This window comes from Maniola hyperantus, chromosome 12, assembly GCF_902806685.2.
Source record: "Maniola hyperantus chromosome 12, iAphHyp1.2, whole genome shotgun sequence".
In the NCBI taxonomy this organism is placed as follows: Eukaryota; Metazoa; Arthropoda; class Insecta; order Lepidoptera; family Nymphalidae; genus Maniola; species Maniola hyperantus.
Genome location: NC_048547.1, coordinates 5,141,125 through 5,160,456, shown reverse-complemented (window position 1 = coordinate 5,160,456; position 19,332 = coordinate 5,141,125). Strand labels below are relative to the sequence as shown.

The 19,332-nt window shown below is 35.7% G+C and overlaps 1 protein-coding gene across 42 annotated transcripts in view; it reads left to right on the top strand.

Annotated features, from left to right (window-relative positions):
• pHCl-1 (pH-sensitive chloride channel 1) overlaps positions 1-19,332 on the top strand; it is a 64,811-nt gene that overhangs the window by 29,726 nt on the left and 15,753 nt on the right. For all 42 annotated transcript variants that reach the window (XR_011237379.1, XR_011237378.1, XR_011237377.1 and 39 more), the window contains exons 2-3: positions 15,835-15,932; positions 18,368-18,457. Coding sequence is in view for 39 of the 42 variants with exons in the window: in XM_069502195.1 (XP_069358296.1) it covers positions 18,378-18,457 (80 nt within the window). In the remaining 3 variants the exon portion in view is untranslated. The remainder of the gene's footprint in view (positions 1-15,834; positions 15,933-18,367; positions 18,458-19,332) is intronic.

The following is a 19,332-nucleotide window of genomic DNA, read 5'->3' as shown; positions in this document are numbered from 1 at the left end:
TTCTAGGTCTAGCGATTTGAGAAGAACGTTGCCAATATATTATGTTAGTTTCTCCGTTTATATCGCATTTAATTAAATAAAAATTATGTTGAAAAAAATCTTTCTATTTCTATTACAGATATCTTATTATATATTATTGTTTGTACGCAAAAATTCCGTCAATTTTAGGTATTCAAAGTGTTCATTAAGGATTCCCAAAGGGTTTGAGGAATTTATATGAGCAGCGTAATAGTGTGAGGGCCGAGGAGCCTCCATGTAAGGTACAGCAAAGGACTCCTAAATTCGTATAAAATACGTTCTTGGATTTAGTACTTAACTTGCTGAACAATGATAACTTTAACATATACCTACTTAACTTAAATTCCGTACAGCGAATATACATTTTGCGCTTCGGGCTTTCATCCATACGAGCACTCCATTTCCACGATTCCATCGTACAATTTTTGGCATACCTACTGCTTTACATTTGAGGATGATAAAATTATATGTTTTCGCAGAGTCGCACTTTAGACACAAAAATCGAACATAGTTATTTTTTATGCCACCTAGTACGTAGTATTGATATGAACATAAAAGTAACTGTCACGCGCTACGAAGTACGGACACAATATTGTGTTTGCAGGTCATTCGCATGACCTCAATTTCAGTTTTCATGTGTAGATAGATATACCTACTCAGATGGAGTATAGAGAACCTACATGCATAGGTTGCTAAGCCGCTCTTTTTAACTCAAAATCGTAATAAAACTCGGCAAATGGCTACCTAGTTACCTCCCTCGGTTTTATTAGTAGGGACTCCCTACTAATAAAACCGTAGATTTAGCGGTCCAGTATGATGCTGCGTTGAAACTGGAAACCGATTGGAGGTACCTACTTATAGTGCGCGACAAGTCGAGATGGCAAGCGGGGTATAAGGCAGGGGGACGCCCCGCAAACCTGCACGTCATCCGCGCTATCCCGCACCGGGTTAGCGCGGGGGCTGAGCGGGTGTCCGGGGCGTCCCCGCCCCATCTCGCCATTCGACCATTCGCCATTGCCATCTCGACCTTGTCATCTTTATTCATAAAACTGCCATATCCTTTGCAGGTTAGCTCGCCTTCATATTAATTCTTCACTTCCGTCTTCCACCCAGTAAGATCACAGTCAGGTCAAAAAGAACACAATATTATTTTACATAGGTCCAATTTGCCGCACAGTTTTATTAGCACAAAGAACTTTTATCGCGGTGAATAACAAAGAGGTGTAGTGCTAAGCTACACCTCCCATTGTCTTCCGTAAGAATACACTTTCATTCGAGGGGAAAAAAGGTTTTATTCGAGCACAGCAACCTTCGAGTATATTTATCTGGCTTACTGTAATAAGCTTAATTTTATTACATTATCTACGCAACCCTGTCTACTCTACTTGTACTTAGCATAACTTTATACATCGCAAGTTGTAATCCGTTCCTATATCATCTATACCGCGTCGCGTCGTTTCCATGACTTTTATCTCTTCTCTTCCATTACAATACTAGTCTAACAGCTGTTATTATCATATACACTTTAAATGCACTTACATGGATCCCGGATGTCGTATAGTGTGAGTCCTTGCTTACAAATCTAAACCTTAAATAATTACCAATACCAGTATGTTTGTTTGCCTTTAATTCAGTAAGTCTTATTACAATCAACGAAGAAGTTTTCTATAGGTACGCTAGATACCTTCATAATAGAGTAGTATAGAATAAGATATCCGTCTTACTTAAAGAATGATTAGTCAGCTGATGTCCGTATTAGTTACTAGTTACTGGATCTATAGTGATGAATGAGGGAGATGATGGGAATAAGGGAATTTGCCAAGTGATAGATAGATATAATTTACGTAAGTATATCATCTCTTCTCTATAATTAATAGTCGTCTCGAATCTTTGCTACTTGAAACAATCTTCTATTTATTGATTGAGTCATGTGGATTTTAATATAAATGCTCGAATGAAATTTATTAACTGTAAAAAAACTACAACTATACTATACCTACTATTAACTATACTTATATACTCACTACTCAATCTATCATACTTACCTAATTTCTATCATAAAATATTAAAATAAACGTAACAAGTTACTTCGGATTGCACTTATAGCATAAATAGGTGCATAAATATTCTTAGTTACTTACAAGAAAATTGGTGATCTACACAATAGGCTAATTAGAAACCAAAAGTCCAAAAGTCATTTGTTGGAATGGGTAACATTTTATAACAAAATTCCGTGATTTATTTTGGATCTATTAAAAGTATGCTCTTGAAAAAAGCATATTACACAATTGAAAATTATCTATAAATAGATAAAAGGGCGTGGATTTAACCTGCAGCTTGTTCCAGCAACGCGCGGGACTGCAAATGCTTTTTTATACTTGGCATAATATTCATATCAAATCTTTGAAAAGAGCAACCACCGAGTTTCTTGCTGGTTCATTCTCGGTAGGAAACCAATGGCAGATGCATTTGACGATTGAAAAGTACTTGTAAAAGTTTGATTAAATAATAAATAAAAAAAAAAACTTTACCACTATGCACATTATCAACTAAATAACTAAAAAACTACATACTTCCTACTTAGTTAAGAGCTAACAAAGTGCAGTCTCTTGTAGCTTTATAACTAAGTTTACTTGCCTTATATTTATTTACATACTAGCATCCGAGTGAACGCCTAGATATAAAATATTAGCACAGCATCTGAGTTAAGCTAAAGAATAATAAATAGGTTAGTAACTACAAATTTTCGTAACAAAACAATTAATTTTGTTGTTAATTGTAATTATTGAACAACAAAACGAAACAATTTTTTTTTTTTTTTAAAAACGAATTCCGATTACCTACCTAGTATTATTGTCGGAACAAAATTGGTGTGCAAAGTTTGAAGTAAGAAGTAGGTAGGTACTTAGGTAATTAAAAATTCCGCTGCGGGAAACAATACGGCAAAGCTAAATAAAATGCTAAGACTTAATTTGATCCTGACTTCAGTCCTATTGGGATGAAAAAGATAACGATCAACGTAGTATTATTAGAGTTTAATTAATATAAAGCCCAGTGCAGAAAGCGTTCACTTACTTGACCTCGTTCCTCTAGGAATTTCCTTTCCAGTTCTCAACTTAAGCATTCAATTCTTTCCTTCAGCTTTCATTGCCTTGATATGGTCTCTGGAGCGCAATAAACATTTCAAGGAACAGGCTTCAGCATGAATTACAAGATTGGATTGTGCGCTTTGAAAAATCTTTTGTGGAGTGGAATTACGATTATGTTTACGCACTGAAACAAACTGCAAACTGGTCAAAGAGGCATAAAAGCACTGCTTACCTAGCCGAAATGGCTCTATGCTCATTATGCCCTGCCAGTAAATGGGAACTAATGCCTACCTTGCCACAGGATGCTTAATAGTAGGACCTATGCCTTGACTTAACCTAATATTATAAGTGCTTTTGTACACACTTTTTTTTGGAGTGTGACTAGTTTTATAAGTCATGGCTTGTGTTACTCAGTTATTATTGTCATAATCTGTTTTGTGTGTCGAATAATAAGTTGTAAATAATATTCATTCTTATGTAGGTACTTGTCTAGTGTAGTGTAGAATGCAAATAAACAATTCATTTTTACTAACTTATATTATTGATATTGTATCCAAGGAAGTAGGTTCTTTTAATAATAAAAATGTAGGTATGTAAGGTTGTGTCTGCCAATCCGCAGTTGGCCAGCGTAGTGGACTATGGCGAGACTCTTCTCATACTGAGAGGAAACCTGTGCTCCGTGGTGAGCCGGCTATGAGTTGATCATGATGATGTTTTAAGTAGGTAGTTAGGTATAGTCTATACAAAATGACTCCTCACGAACCATTTTAACTCTATGAGTCAACTTTCACCTCAAAGTGTGGTACCTTTGACATGAAATTTGACACATAAAGTTAAAATGGCGCGTAAGGAGTTAAATTTTATACCATTAAACCATTTAATGTTTATAATAAAGTAAGCTATTTTACATAACATAAAATACTACATTAAATAAACAAACAAAAATTTAATTACCTACAAAACTCAGGTACCTATTAGATTTGAGTAGGTAGGTACATACATAAGTACCTACAACATAATTATACCTAAGCCAATTTAAACTTAAAACAATCTGTCTGTAATCAGTCGAGTTCTTTTCTAAGGTAATCAGTGAACAAATTACTTAAATGCTAATTTGTTTCCAGTAGATACCTAGGTAGATACCGTTTAGCTGTGCAGTACACCCTAGGCCCTAGGGTGTGAGGCCTCCTTCAGGTGTTTTCTGTGTCCATTTAACATACGGTACCTACCTAGTCAATCAAAACACCTATGAACTGTATTTACACTGAAGGTTATTGGTCTAACCTCTCAGGGTGACCAGCCGGATTGAGAGGCGTCGATACCTAGTGGTTTTCTAGCATCTAGCATCACTAAATTATTATCACTAGTTGTAGTTTAGCTAGGTACTTAGGTATACAATGAATTATTAAGTACCTTTTATTGCAATAATAACGTAAATTTTTGTTTAAAACACTTTTTGATAAAGAGCTGTGTTAATTTGTGCACTGTTGAGCCTTCGGCTTTGCCGTAGTCGAGTAAAAAGGTACAAAATTTACCGCGGTGAAGTAGGAATTGGCTTAAAAAAGTTAGATAATTATATTTAAAACCTATATTAAGACCATTGTCATAGGTCTCGAGTCACAGTTATTATTTGACATAAGCAATGGCCTCAAAAAAGTTACACAATCGAAATTAGCTGTCAAATCTTATCAAATCATTCACTCAATGGTCTAAAAACCAATCTCATAACCATGTAATGACTAAACAATCATGAACACCTTACACAATTCGAAATTGTCGTTTGACAACTGAAATCGTCTGTTTACGCCATGAAATGAATACCATTTCCATGGTAATTTTTTACACAATCGCACCTCTGATTGTTTCCATTTATATTTAGTACAGAGAATATCACAGGCACACACACAGACACAGTAGGTACATATTGTGGCCACATTGCAAGGGGGGATTTTAGGGGGTTAAACCCTCCCCCGAAGTTACGGGCATGGAGCGAAATAATTTAAGTGAATTGAATTTCCATTTTTTCTTTTTTGCTTTTAATCACACCATTGTTTTATCATTTGAAAGGTACTTAAACATACATACATAAACGTGATGGATGTGCTTGTTTACGCTTTGCTTTCAAAAAATATTTTTCTCTTACTAAAATTATCTAATACTAGCTGATGCCCGCGACTTCGTCCGCGTGGAATTAGGTTTTTAAAAATCCCGTGGGAACTCTTTGATTTTCCGGGACAAAAATTAGCCTATGTCACTCTCCAAGGTATAATCTATCTTCATTCCAAATTTCATCCAAATCCGTTCAGCCGTTTTTGCGTGATTGAGTAACAAACATCCAAACATCCACACTTTCACATTATAATATTAGTAGGATTGAATGTAAGTTAACGTCATTAATTAATGATTATCAGCTTTTAGCTGAAGTGTCGAAGACTTCATCCATACGGCTTAGGTTTTAGGTTTTGTAAAAATTCCGTGGGAACTTTTTGTTTTTTCTTCACCTAATAGATGTTAATTCAGGATATAATACGCGACAGGTCTAGATGGAAATCGGGGTATGAGGAGGCCCGCTCGCCCGCACCGGGCTAGCGCGGGGGCTGTGCGGGTGTGCGGGGCGTTAATGGTAATCATAATCACACCGTCGTCATCGGACCCGTGAACAGTGAACACCTCCGAATTAGAGATATTCTTGGCTTCGGAAAACAATATTTGGCTCTATTGCGCAACCTAGGCGCAATCCCTCATATACATTTAGTAAATTACTACGGCTACTTCGGATCGGGAATTATATATTTTTTTATATTAATAATATAATGAAATGAATGTATATATATTTTTATCTATACATCTGTGAGCAGGAGTTCTATACTTTCATAGTTCATCCCTTTTGTAAAAGTTCGTACAATACCTCTTTGATGTCGCTACAATATCATTCATATAAAACATGCATGAAATAACAAAGGCATAAGTATAAATATCATTTCGTAGCGAAAACCTTTGTATTTTCTGGCCATTTGTAAAAAGGGGAACTCGGTTCAATGGTAATAAATGTCACCTTTGTTGGTAATGAGGGTCTCATTTTGCTAATTTAATAAAATAGGTAATGTACCGTGATTGAAAACGATTCAACTAGAAACCTTATTTATAGTCCACGACAGGTTGAGATGGCAATCGGGGTATGAGGCGGGATGGCGCCCCGCACACCCGCACGTCACTCATGCTCGCCCGCACTAGGTTAGCGCTGGGGCAGTGCGGGTGTACGGGGTGTTCCCTCCCCGATTGCGATTTCAACCTGTCGCGTACCTACTATACGTACCTACCAGCGGCGATGAGTCAATATAACACGATTCCTATCGGCTTCCCTTTAAGAATTGGCATAATATAGCGTAAGTAGGTACTATTCACATAAATTCGGTAATACGTTCGTAAATACAAAGGTTCGATCGTCACAAATGCAATTTTTTTTTGTTATTACTAATTAACAGCTAATGTAGGTAAGTAACATACACCTACAGTCCTACACCGTAAGCCGTAAAATATCGGATTCCCTAGTTAGATTTTTGCTTAGTATTTATCTCTTTCATTTCCCTAGCGAAAGCGAAAGGAGCGAACTAGGTCTGTCTCGCTCTACGGTTCGCCAAGAAAGAGCACACCAATTTAATCTGGCCCAGTAGCGAATACGAATTTGGAACTCTGACAGAGGTCAGACAAATTTGACGTAAGTAAGCCGCTAGAATCCGAGTTACCGTATTATACCGCATAAGTGTAAGTTCACGGTAATAGGCTACTTGACACTTTTTTTAAGTTGGTCTTAAATGGTTAATATTTGTCCTATTATATCAAAAAAATTAACACTATATTTTTTTGCGCCCTAATAACCGTAAAACTTTAATTTAAAAATATATTTTTCTTAGACAGGTGAAAACACTGGTCGGCCATGTTTGGCCGATAGATTATCTGTGCTCTGACGTCATGCATTTGTAAACAACAGCATAACCTCCCAAAGTTTAATAAACATGACTTCTATACTAGTTTACATGAAAAATATAGTAATTATCGTTATTGTATCATCCGAGAAAGTAAAAAACGCATCGATAAAGACCACAGGAAAGTTGTGGATTAGAGTGCCCAGTGAAATAAATATACGTAACACGCAAAGACTTGCTTAAAGGGATCCTATATGACTAACGACTTCAACCCAAATTTATTTTTGCAAAGATCACTTTGTTGTAAGTCTTACTTAATAACTTATTCAATTTATAAAGAGAAAACGATATTTTTTTACGTTTACTATGAGTTTTTAGAAATATATAAAAACTAGCTTATGCACGTGACTTCGCCCGCGTGGACTTCATAAATTTCAAACCTCCATTTAACCCACTCAGGGGTGGAATTTCAAAAAATCCTTTCCAAACCAAATTTCATGTATCTAGGACCAGCTGTTTAGGCTGTGCGTTGATATATAAGTTAGTCAGGACTCTAAATTTTATATATATGGATACTACGTTAGTCCCCGCGTGACATAGGGATGACATTTCTTTGTTTACATATTTAATGACGTCACATCATGGCTGACAGCGTTTTCTGCGTTTCAAATAAAAATAAAAACTGTATTTTTTAAAATTGGATTTATATATCCATCCTGCGTTTTTAATAATTGTTATTGATATATTTCGTTGTCTTAAGCAAAATACTATAATAAATAATCATTTATTGGACGAAATTAGATATGAGTCAAGTAGCCTATTTTGATTCAGTTTGGTAAGTCAAAATCAGAAATGGCCTTAATTCACGTAGATTGTTGTTTAACAGATTTCTTGTTACGTAACGATAGTAATTTTTCTAAATTAAGTTTTGAAAACAAAAATCGATGGGGAACAGCTGATATTCTTTTAGGTAAGTAGGTACGTTTCCGGCTTCACTTTTACAGATTTTCACCCTTCGCCACTGGTACCTAACCTACTAGTATGTATTATTCTATAAAGATCTGCTTTATACGAAAGTGCGGACCTTCCCTTTAGGTACCTCATGCTTATTGCTTACACATGCTTGAAACATAAACCGACCGTTTATCGTTTAGGTTAATATCCCAAATGTCATACTTACCTAAAAGGATGAAAACGTAAAGCCACGAAAAGATGTCAACAGTCCAAATAGCTCTCCGCTGAATAAACTCGAACTGAGGAACAATAACCAAGTTTATCTCCCTGTTGAACAACTGCGGGAACTATTCAGAGAGGAATATTATGCAAAAAGGATTTTAATATAAGTACGTGATAAGCATTTAAATAGGTAATTTTAATTCGTTTCAACAAGGTAAATAAACTTTGAGCTAAGGAACCGTCGTCGCATGCCAATGCACTAGATACCTACCATGCAAGATGTCGCGCGTCGTGAACTTGGACGATCTAACCTATGGACTTGTAACGCGCCTAATATTACGAATAAAAATTTCTGTCACTTTTGGTGCGGGACGAGGAAACACTACATAGACAACTTGACACACTCACTTAACAAAGTTTTGTGTCATTATTAACACACACATATCTAAATCTTCAACACTACTACATTTTACGCACACTAATAAGTTATATACATCAACATACAAAGACATTACGAGTGTAAGACAGTCAAATTGATTTGCGATGCTACCGTATCGATATTTTAAAATATATCGATAGTTTTTCAGAAACAAAAGTAGAAGTAAGAATTTATTACTCGTATTTAATTACTTAAAACCAGTGTTTGGTCAGCGTAGCGTATTCTTGCATACATTCACCTCACTTAATAGATAATTATCCCAAAAACTAATAATGCAACGTAAAAATAAGAAAAATATTTATTAAAAAAATATGCACATACTTTTTTACTTATTTTATATCATTTTTAATCTTTTGTATTTTTTTATATAACGAAATTTTCATTTAAAATTTCGATAGTGAAAATGTGCTTATTAATGACCTTGGACGATCTAACCTAGGTTAGATCGTCCAAGTTAATGACTTATATTATTATATAATACAAAATAAACCTGACCGCGCAAAAGCCTACCAAACATAATTAGTAGGTATATCAATCAATAAAATGTTTTTTCTTTCCAATCAATCATTTATTTATTGCACATTGGGTTTACATGGTAATTCCAATATGGTGTACTCTTTGTCCAAAAAAATTAAATGTAAGTTATTAAATATTACACGTATTGCCCTTACAGATTAGCAATGCAAAAATTTTCTCAATACCTGCCGCTTTTACCCCACAGCAAAATTCCATAAGACAGATATGATACTATGAAAATAAATTAGTAAACACACACGGTGGCCTCTTCTATTTTTAACACGTCATTATTTACCATTAGGTTAATGTTATGTATATTCTTGGCGATTCTCTCTGTAAAAATATCGAAATCTGTAAAAATAAAACGATTATGATAAATTATTACCTAATCCTCATCCTTGAGAAAGGTACACCTTTTAGCTACATATTACCCAGTTCAGAGACACCCTACCCCGTTTCGCGCCTATCACTAAAATTGCGTTGCTTTAATATTTTTTTCAATGTATTAAGTACGTGAAATCACAGAAATCGACCAGTTTTATTACAAGTATAGGTAGCGAAAAAATTGTGGTAATTAATAATAACTATTCTTTACTTGACTTGAAGACGGTAATTTAGTCGTTAATAATAAAGAAAATGTTTTCATCGATATCGATAATCGAACCGCAATCACTATCACATGATTCTTAAAAATCGAACCTTATGTCCTATGCAATTAAATCTAATATTGAAAATTTTTGTAAAAATAACACTATAGTCTCGTGGGGAGTGCGGTATACTATAGACGGAGAGCCAGGACCCAAAATACTGTTTGAATTTACTAAGGCTAATTTTTTTATAGTTCATTAGAATGGTTGCGTACACAAACATACTGCGGTCAGTCAAGTGAACCTGAGAACAGTGACTCAGGTGCGCTATCAAAGGTGTCGTACCTGCGAGGTAATAAAATGAATTTACTAAGGCTGAAAATTGTTATATAACTTGTATATTGCATATAAATAAAAGTTGTAATGGTTAGTCAGCAGAATATGGGGACAGAGCTGGTCAGTATGCGCAAAAAATTTGCCTTAGTAAATTCAAACAGTTTTTTGGGCGCTGGCTCTCCGTCTATAGTATACCGCACTTCCCACGAGACTAGTGTTATTTTTACTACTACGTAATTTCATGCTGTTCACGCGTATTCAAATTTTAACCTAATTTGTATATATCGAGGGTTGCAATTGTTTAGAAAAAACAAAATATAGTCTCGTGAGGAGTGTGACTCGTTTCTACCGAATTATTACGTACTCAATTACTGAATCGGTAAAGTTCTCGATTGTTATTTTATTATAATAATTTATGTAATTTAATTTATAGAAAGCGTTTATTACACCAAAAATACTTACTTATGAAATGAAATTCCATCTTTTTGTAAATTTGATGTGTATGATTTGTTCTTGCACTCACTAACGGCACAAACAGGCATTTTTCACCCAGCGTGTAAGACGTCGTCACACATCGAAAACGATTCTGACAATGACAAAATCGATTCCGCAAACAGTGTTTATAAACGCAGTGGATTAAAAATCCATTACTATTGACAGAGGGGAATAATCATGCGAGGCGCGTCCTTAGGTTAGATCGTCCAAGGTCGTGAACGCTCCCCTCAAATGATCTTTTTGTGCTTCGGTACCCGAAGGGTGCCAACGGGACCTCTATCTCTAAGTCTCCACTGTCCGACGTCCGTCCGTCCATCAGTCTGTTTGTCAGCGGACTGTATCTCAAGTATAACAAAAAAAATTTTTTACAAAAAAAATAAAAACCGACTTCGTTACACAAACACTAAAAATTGAAAAATAATTTAATTTATTACCGAATATATTATGTATACAAGAGTTAATATAGTTCCAGTATAATACTTTTTGGTGCCGGTGCCAATTAGCTTTAGCTGCGCGAATCGTCTAGACTTCATATTTTTATGGGACTCCACAATGGCACCTCATTGGCACCGACCCCAAAAAATATTATTATGGAACTATATTAACTCTTGTATACATAATATATTCGGTAATAAATTAAATTATTTTTCAATTTTTAGTGTTTGTGTAACGAAGTCGGTTTTTATTTTTTTTGTAAAAAATTTTTATTTCACAATTTTTAGTGGCCCCATGGAATTATGCTATGACTGGTTAAAAGTGTACTGTTTACTAAGCTATTACACTGATCGCGAGCAATTTACTCTTATCCGTTGAGGAGTTCCAGTATCTATCTTCGAAGATGTTCATCAGATCTTCACTAAATTGAAATGGGACCACCCTTTCAAACAAAAAAATAATTTTCAAAATCGGTCTAGGCGTTTTCGAGTTATCGGGGAACATACATAAAAAAAAAAAAAAAAAAAAGATTCCGACGAATTGAGAACCTCCTCCTTTTTTTGAAGTCGGTTAAAAATAATAAACATTTCTAGTCCTAATCATTGCTAATCTCCGGAACGGCTGAACCTAATTTGACGGGACTTTCACGTTTCACAAGTAGAGGATTAACCAAGGATTAAAAAGGTTACTTTTTAACCGACTTTCAAAAAAGGAGGAGTTGTGTTTTTCTGCCTACATACACCGAAATCTCCGAGGTTTCTGAACCGATTTGCGTAATTGTTGTACAAAAAAGTTGGATTCCAACTCCTCAATCCTGATGCTGTACGGGACCTGACCACCAAAACTGATGGGATTTAGAAACTGTCGGTTATAAATTAATATTGGAGGTACTGGAGGTTTAAAGACTTTATCGTTGAACTCAAGGACCCAGCTCCTCAACCCTGATGCTGTAAGAAATTGAATCGTAAATCGTGGTGCTCCCACGGGATGTTTGAAGAATCATGCTTTTAAATGTTTTTACGAAATTCTGTACTGAGATACCTACATTGCATCCTGGGGACGGGCTACTACAGATAGGTTAATTGTTGTTCTGGAAGATATAAAGTTTCCACGGGATTTTCAAAAACCTAAATCCACGCGGGCAAAGCCGCGGGCATCTGCTAGTAACATATAAAATAAACCTGGTTTTTACGCGGCATCGTACCTACTCGAACACTACAAAGTCGACCTTTACTATAGGTACATACATACTATACATAATTTCAACAATTGAATCTTTGTCAAAAGAATATAAGTAATGTAATTAAAAACGGTAAAAAAAGTATCATTAGTGATACCAAAATTATTAGGGACTCGATTCCCCACCACCAAACCACGAAGATTTATTATCATCAGGCAAGCTCAATACCATAGGAAGTTTATGCTTAAAACTAGCTTATGCTCGCGACTTCGTCCGCGTGGACTACACAAATTTCAAACCCCTATTTCACCCCCTTAGGGGTCGAATTTTCAAGTCTTTTCTTAGTGGATGTCGTCATAATAGCTATCTGCATGCCAAATTTCAGCCCGATCCGTCCATTAGTTTAAGCTGTGCGTTGATAGATCAGTCAGTCAGTCAGTCAGTCAGTCACCTTTTCCTTTTATATATTATTTAGATAAATTCAACCTTAGCAAGCTTAGCGAATTGAATTTTTAACTCACTTAAGTACGAGTTTACTATATTATTATGAGTTGCTCATTAGTTTCGTCGCGGAAGGAAGTAGATTCTCCTTAAGTAGGTACCTACTTGTGATATTTGGCACAGTTTTCAATTTCATGCATACAGCATAACGGACTTCTCATAGTTGGCAACAGTTCAGACCGTCAGGCCTCGATTTTTTCCTAAATGACAATACCTACTGATAACGTCCATTGATTTATTTAAGGTCATTTCCGCTGTTCCGTAGAATTAGCTAAAGCCGAAGCACACAAGATACTTTTACCACCGGCGACTGGCGATTTAGTGCATCTATTTCAGGTCATAAAAAGTATTGAATTCAGCTAGCATGATGCCTCATGATGTGGACTGGCGTTTCATGTGTGTTTTTAGAGTTTTCTACCAATTTCAACCTTTTGCTAGAGAATCTACCAGAAGCTTCATAATTAATAGAAGATAAAGTTAAATAGCACTAAACCCCGACTACTATTAATAATAAAATTATTGTAAAATTGATTTTCAATCGCTTGGTATGTTTAAATCAGGTTTAAATATTGTATTATATTCGTATTTATGACCTCAGAATGTTCTCCTTTTTCATTTGACATGCAATGATAATGAAATAAACGTAAACGTAATAAGTTGAACACGTGTCAATATACATAAAAAAACTGCTGAAGTGCGAGTCAGACTCGCACAAGAATGGTTCCGTTGTCCATACCATCGTATAAGTTACACTTTTTATCTGTTTTGTGATGTACTAAACTACATATTCACGGTTTTTGGTTTTTTTTCCTTTCATTTATGCTAAAAGACGCATCCAAATTTTCATAAATAAATTTCATGATTCTAGGTCAGTGGGAAGTACCTCATATACATTTTGGTTCCTTCGACTGGTCTTGATAGGCACGGCAGACAGACAGACAGACGAAATCTTCGGGTTCCTAAGGATTACTTTTTTTCTCTGGAGATACGAAACCTTGATTGATGATGTTGTCCCTATCACACTTTAAAAATGTTTTTACTTTAGTTTTATACTAAAAACAACGTTGTTTACAACATCTTTAGTTTTAAACGTAAATGCATTAACCGCTCCAGTTCCATCGCGAACGATATTACTCGGTGATGCTTGAGGCGTTGTATCTAGTTTATTTCTAAAACATCGTGTTTTCATAATGTCAGAGGAATTAAGTAAGTATAAAAATAATAAAATAGTAAAAAAATATAAAAACGTTTTCGATCAATTAGAACATAATTTTATATAAATATATAATAGGAAAAGGTGGCTGATTGACTGACTGATCTATCAACGCATAGCTCAAACTACTAGACGAATCGAGCCGAAATTTGGCATGCAGATAGCTATTATGACTTAAAAGCATCCGCTAAGGATTTTTGAAAATTCAAACCCTAAGGGGGTGAAATAGGGGTTTGATATTTAATTTTGTGTAGTCCACGCGGACGAAGTCGCGAGCATAAGCATATAATTTTTTTCAGAGTGTAGGTAGGTATATGCAAGTTAGATTCCTTTCCTAATTCTTTTCTTCCAATTCTGCATAGTACAAGTAAGTTACACAATTATGTTAACTGAATAAAAAGGGCTGTCTTTCACCGAGAACCGACCTTTTTCCCGTATGTATATTCTTGCCAAGTCTCTTTTACAAATGTTAACATAATATGTAAAGCTTCTGTTGTGTTAATATTACGAGTAAGTGTTTAATGTGTGGGAGGTGAATAATGTTTGAAAATAACTGAAGCCAATTTAATCAGGGGCTTGTTTTTGCCAGTAAAAGAAGGGAATGGCTGCCGTTTGCGCCAGAAAATGTTGTTTTGTTTAATAAAAGTACACAAACCATGAATATTTTAGATTCCCTGGTGGTTTCAGGGCCCGCTCTTTAATGTAACCCAAAATTGGACGCTTATCAGTCTGTTATTCTACAAACACTTGAAGTAAGACCAGGTACTACGCGTTTTGTTAATTTACCTAAATAGTACCTATTCTATTACTAGGCATAGGTATATAATATGCATCTTTTTAATATTTTTATAAATATTAAAAAAGAGTAGATACCAACTATCATTATCTTCGAAATATATAAAAGAATAAGGTGACTGACTGACTAACTGATCGATCAACGCACAGCTCAAACTACTGGACGGTTCGGGCTGATACCATATTATATATTTTGTGCTGATACCTAATAGCACTAATTAACTAGCAATTAATATGACAACAAAAAATGTTTGAAAATTCAACGCCTATGGGGGTAAATAAGTCGCAGGCATTAGCTATTTTGAAACTAAAATCATTACATTTTCTTGGTATTATTATTATTATATTTGCAATTTATTTATTCCGTAATGAATCAGATATACAAAATCATATTATTATTATTATAGGGATTTGAAGAGATTTATTAGGTTTACCTACCTACTTACATTTCGTCCTATTAAAAAAGCATTTATTTTCATTTATATTTTTCCATTGGTTAAATTCGTTAGTGTTAGTCCTAAAAAGTTTGAATGAATCTGGGCAAATTACTGAAGTCACTAAAAATAGTAAAATAAAAAAGTAAACACCTTTTTGCAAAGCCACGGGTGCATTTTGAAAAGTCGACGCAAACTCTGCGCTTCGTTATGAAATAAACTTGGGAAACTGAAATGCTTGAGCGAAAAATAAGTAAAATACGTCGCTATCTGAAAGAAAAAATTTTCTTTTATTAATTTTCGTAACAAAGATGCTGCTAATATAGGAATAATTTAGATGATAAAATATAATTTTTCATTCGTTAATTATTTTTAGGGTTCCGTTCCCGAAGGGTGCCAACAAAACCCTATTACTAAGACTCCGCTGTCTGTCCGTCCATCCATCCGTCCATCTGTCTGTCAGCAGGCTGTATCTCGTGAACCGTAAAAATTATCATAGAGTAAAAATTTCAAAATGGCCGCCATAAAAATTAAAAAAATATATATGCGTTATTAATAATATGTGTGTGTGTACGATGGTTCTGAAACCTTCATATGCGAGTCCAACTCGCACTTGACCGATTTTATTTTTAGATATTACTGCAACTTTTTTTTCTGGTTGCACACATTATAATGTTGTTTTATTTAATTTTAGATACCCACTCTTCACGATGTTGCTGCGGAGGCCTAACGTAGCGCGGGCTGGTTGAGATAATCTCCACATGTCGACAACACTCTGCAGTCAGCAGAAAGGTAAAATATTTTTATAATATTAAAAAATAGAATTTCCCACGTACTTACAAAAACATGCGCAATTGGTGGTGCCACTTCCGTGGTGGTTGTACGCTGCTATGGAAGGCTGTTGTAGTAACACAGTTTGCGACTTTCGTAGTCGGAGAATTCCTAAAGGCGAAGATATTTGTAATTCCTCTGTCAGGGCTTGGGTTCTGACGTAATCCATTTGCTACGTCTACCTATAGCTCAGATAATCCTCAACAAACCCCTATCGACTTAGGCATGATATCCCAAAGGATTTAAAGGTATCAACATACTTACTAGCATTGCAGGAGACACGGAAACTGCGAAAGCGCGCCTTCCCTTGAGTTTTCTACTCTTTCTACTCTTCAGATGAAAAACTCCTACCTAACTACTAATGTACTTAGGTAGTGTACTATTTTTATTTGTCGCAGCGTTACGTGACTCACGTAACATTAATATTGAATAAATAACTAATTGGATTAATGATTTAATCATAACTTTTTACCCGGTGCATGTTAAAGTAAGTTTAGGTCAGGTTGGGACATATTAGACAGTCTGTCTGTCTTTTACTTTGTACTTTTATTTTTATTAAGTACCACTATAATTTCCGCAATTCGTATTGATTAATAATATTAACAACTAAATAAAACAGGATAGGTAACTACCTATTTAGCATTGTCAGTATTGCTACGCCTGTACTAATTTATCTCCATCGGTTGTTATAAGTTGGTATACTTATCTTTATACATCTCCGTGTTTGTGTGAGATGCGCGATAATATTCTTCTTTGTTGGACGAATACGTAGGAATTCATTAGTAATAGATATAAAATACCATCATCTTGATCGACCCACCGGTCCACTACTGAGCACGGGTCTCCTCTCAGAATAAGAAGGGTTTATAGGCCATAGTCTGCCACGCTGGCCCAATGCGGCCCAATTCTTCATGTTCTCACAAACCTTTGAGAACATGGAGAATACTCAAGCATGCAGGTTTCCTGGCGATGTTTTCCTTCACCGTTAAAGCAAGTGATATTAATTAATTATTTTAAAAACGTACATAACTCTGAGAAGTTAGAAGTGCATGCCTCAGATTGAACCCCCGACCTCCCGAAAAGAAGGCGGACGTCTTAAGTTAACCACTAGCCTATCACCGCTTCTGATATAATATAATACCGCACCGATATATAATATAATAAATGTAATATATAGAGATATCCATTACAGTAATTACTGGGTAATGTATAATATTACATGTTTTTTATGAAGCAATCATTTAATATCAGAAAAATTCGATTGACGTCATAGCGTTTCATGTCGAATGGTAGGCAAATGTAGGTCATGTATTTAATGCTAGGCTATCAGAAAAAAGGTGGCCTCGCAGATTAGTTAGGGCAGGAACGCACCGTGATTAATACAACAAATAGCCTTCGCGTTAGACTGCTTTAAAGCTACATAAAATTTACTTTTAAGCTAAGGTAGCCATACATCGCGGAAAATTAGATACAAGGTGTAACCAGAACGCTGGCAAAAACGAAGACGGGTGATAGTACTGATGATTACTGATATGTTACCACAAAAAAAAACGCGTTGCGTAAGTAGGCCACTCGGAGTCGATGCCGCATCGTAGGCGGGGCCCCACCCCCGACCGGGGGATTGACCAGTGTTTTGCACGCTATACATAGCGGGTTTGAAAATACTATATCACAAAAACTACAAAATTGCAATTGCAACAACGTAAAGAAGTTTTCATTTCACAAACTTGAGATTTTACATGGAGATATTGTCCGTAACATAGACCACATTACGTTGGGCGATTTTTGAACGGGTGGAAACTAAAACCTTCAAGGTCTCACTAAGAAAGCATTTCCTGGCAAAGTGCATTGTGCTGACATGGCACTGGAAAAAGCCATATATTAAGAGAAGAAGAAGAAGAAGAAAGCATTTGGATAAATTATATCTGAGTAGGTATAGCCGGAATGGGTCAACTCACATGATGTCGGTAGGTAGGTACTACCCGGACAGCTAGATATTAATAGTAACTAGTAATAGTAATAAGCTGTGATAGCCTAGTGGTTAGGACGTCCGCCTTCTAATCGAAGGTCGGGGGTTCGATCCCGGGCACGCACCTCTAACTTTTTAGAGTTATGTGCGTTTTATGTAATTAAATATCACTTGATTTACTTAACGGTGAAGGAAAACATCGTGAGGAAACCTGCATACCTAAGAGTTCTCCATAATGTGTGGTGTGGTACTGGTAATCCAAAGGTGTGTGAAGTCTACAATCCGCACATGGCCAGCGTGGTAGACTATGGCCAAAACCCTTCTCACTCTGAGAGGAGACACGTGCTCTGTAGTGAGCCGGCGATGGGTTGATCATGATAATGATGATGAATTAATAGTACCTAATTGTTAAAATGATATTTTGCAGATGTCCTAATATGGGTTGGTCATGCGTTGTGGCACGCGCCGTGGCTGTCCTCCTCATGCTCAGCAGAGCATCTGCACTTACGTCCGATATGTAAGTATACATATTTTTATTCTAAAAATAGCTTAGGCTGCCACTTCGTCCGCGTGTACTACATAAATTTCAACACCCTATTTTACTTCCTTAGGGGTTGAATTTTCAAAAATCCTTTCTTAGCGGACGCCTACGTCATAATAGCTATCTGCATGCCAAATTTCAGCCCAATCCGTCCAGTAGTTTCAGCTGTGTCAGCTGTTGTGTGCTTCATTTTAATTTTATGTGTTATATTTATAATGTAAGGTTGTAACTGTGGCGTCACCCTGGTCACAGCTGAAAATCAGCGTCCTGCGTCTTATGTGTGTTAACGCATATGATGCAAGACATTATGCTGAGCTGTACACCCATTTGGGGTGGTGTCACAGATGAAAATGTTACATTAACTGTACTTTGTTTTTATCTGTGACACCAACAACAAATAAATGCATTTTCTTTTCTTTCTTTCTTTTTCTTTCTTTCTGTGCGTTGATAGATCAGTCAGTCAGTCACCTTTTCCTTTTATATATTTAGTATTTGTACTTTTCAAAGAAATGTTAATCGAATTCAGCTCCAAGTTATGCTCAGGCCTCAGACCGTTCATCTTTCAGATTTTCTTTTCTCAAGTATTAATTTATACATACGTACCTACTGGTAAAAATACTATGAAGACGAACTGTTACCCTTGACCTTTGACCTTCAGATTACCAAAAGTTATGAATTTTTGAGACTCGTCCTTTCCGTCCGTCGACTACACACCTATTAACCCAGAAAATACTGAAGTTAAAAAACTTGATATTTGCTCTGATTTAGCCCCGATTTCTATAATTCGTTACAAAATCCATGCGCCCAGCATTTGACTAGAGACAGAGTTGGAAAGTATATAGATAGATTTT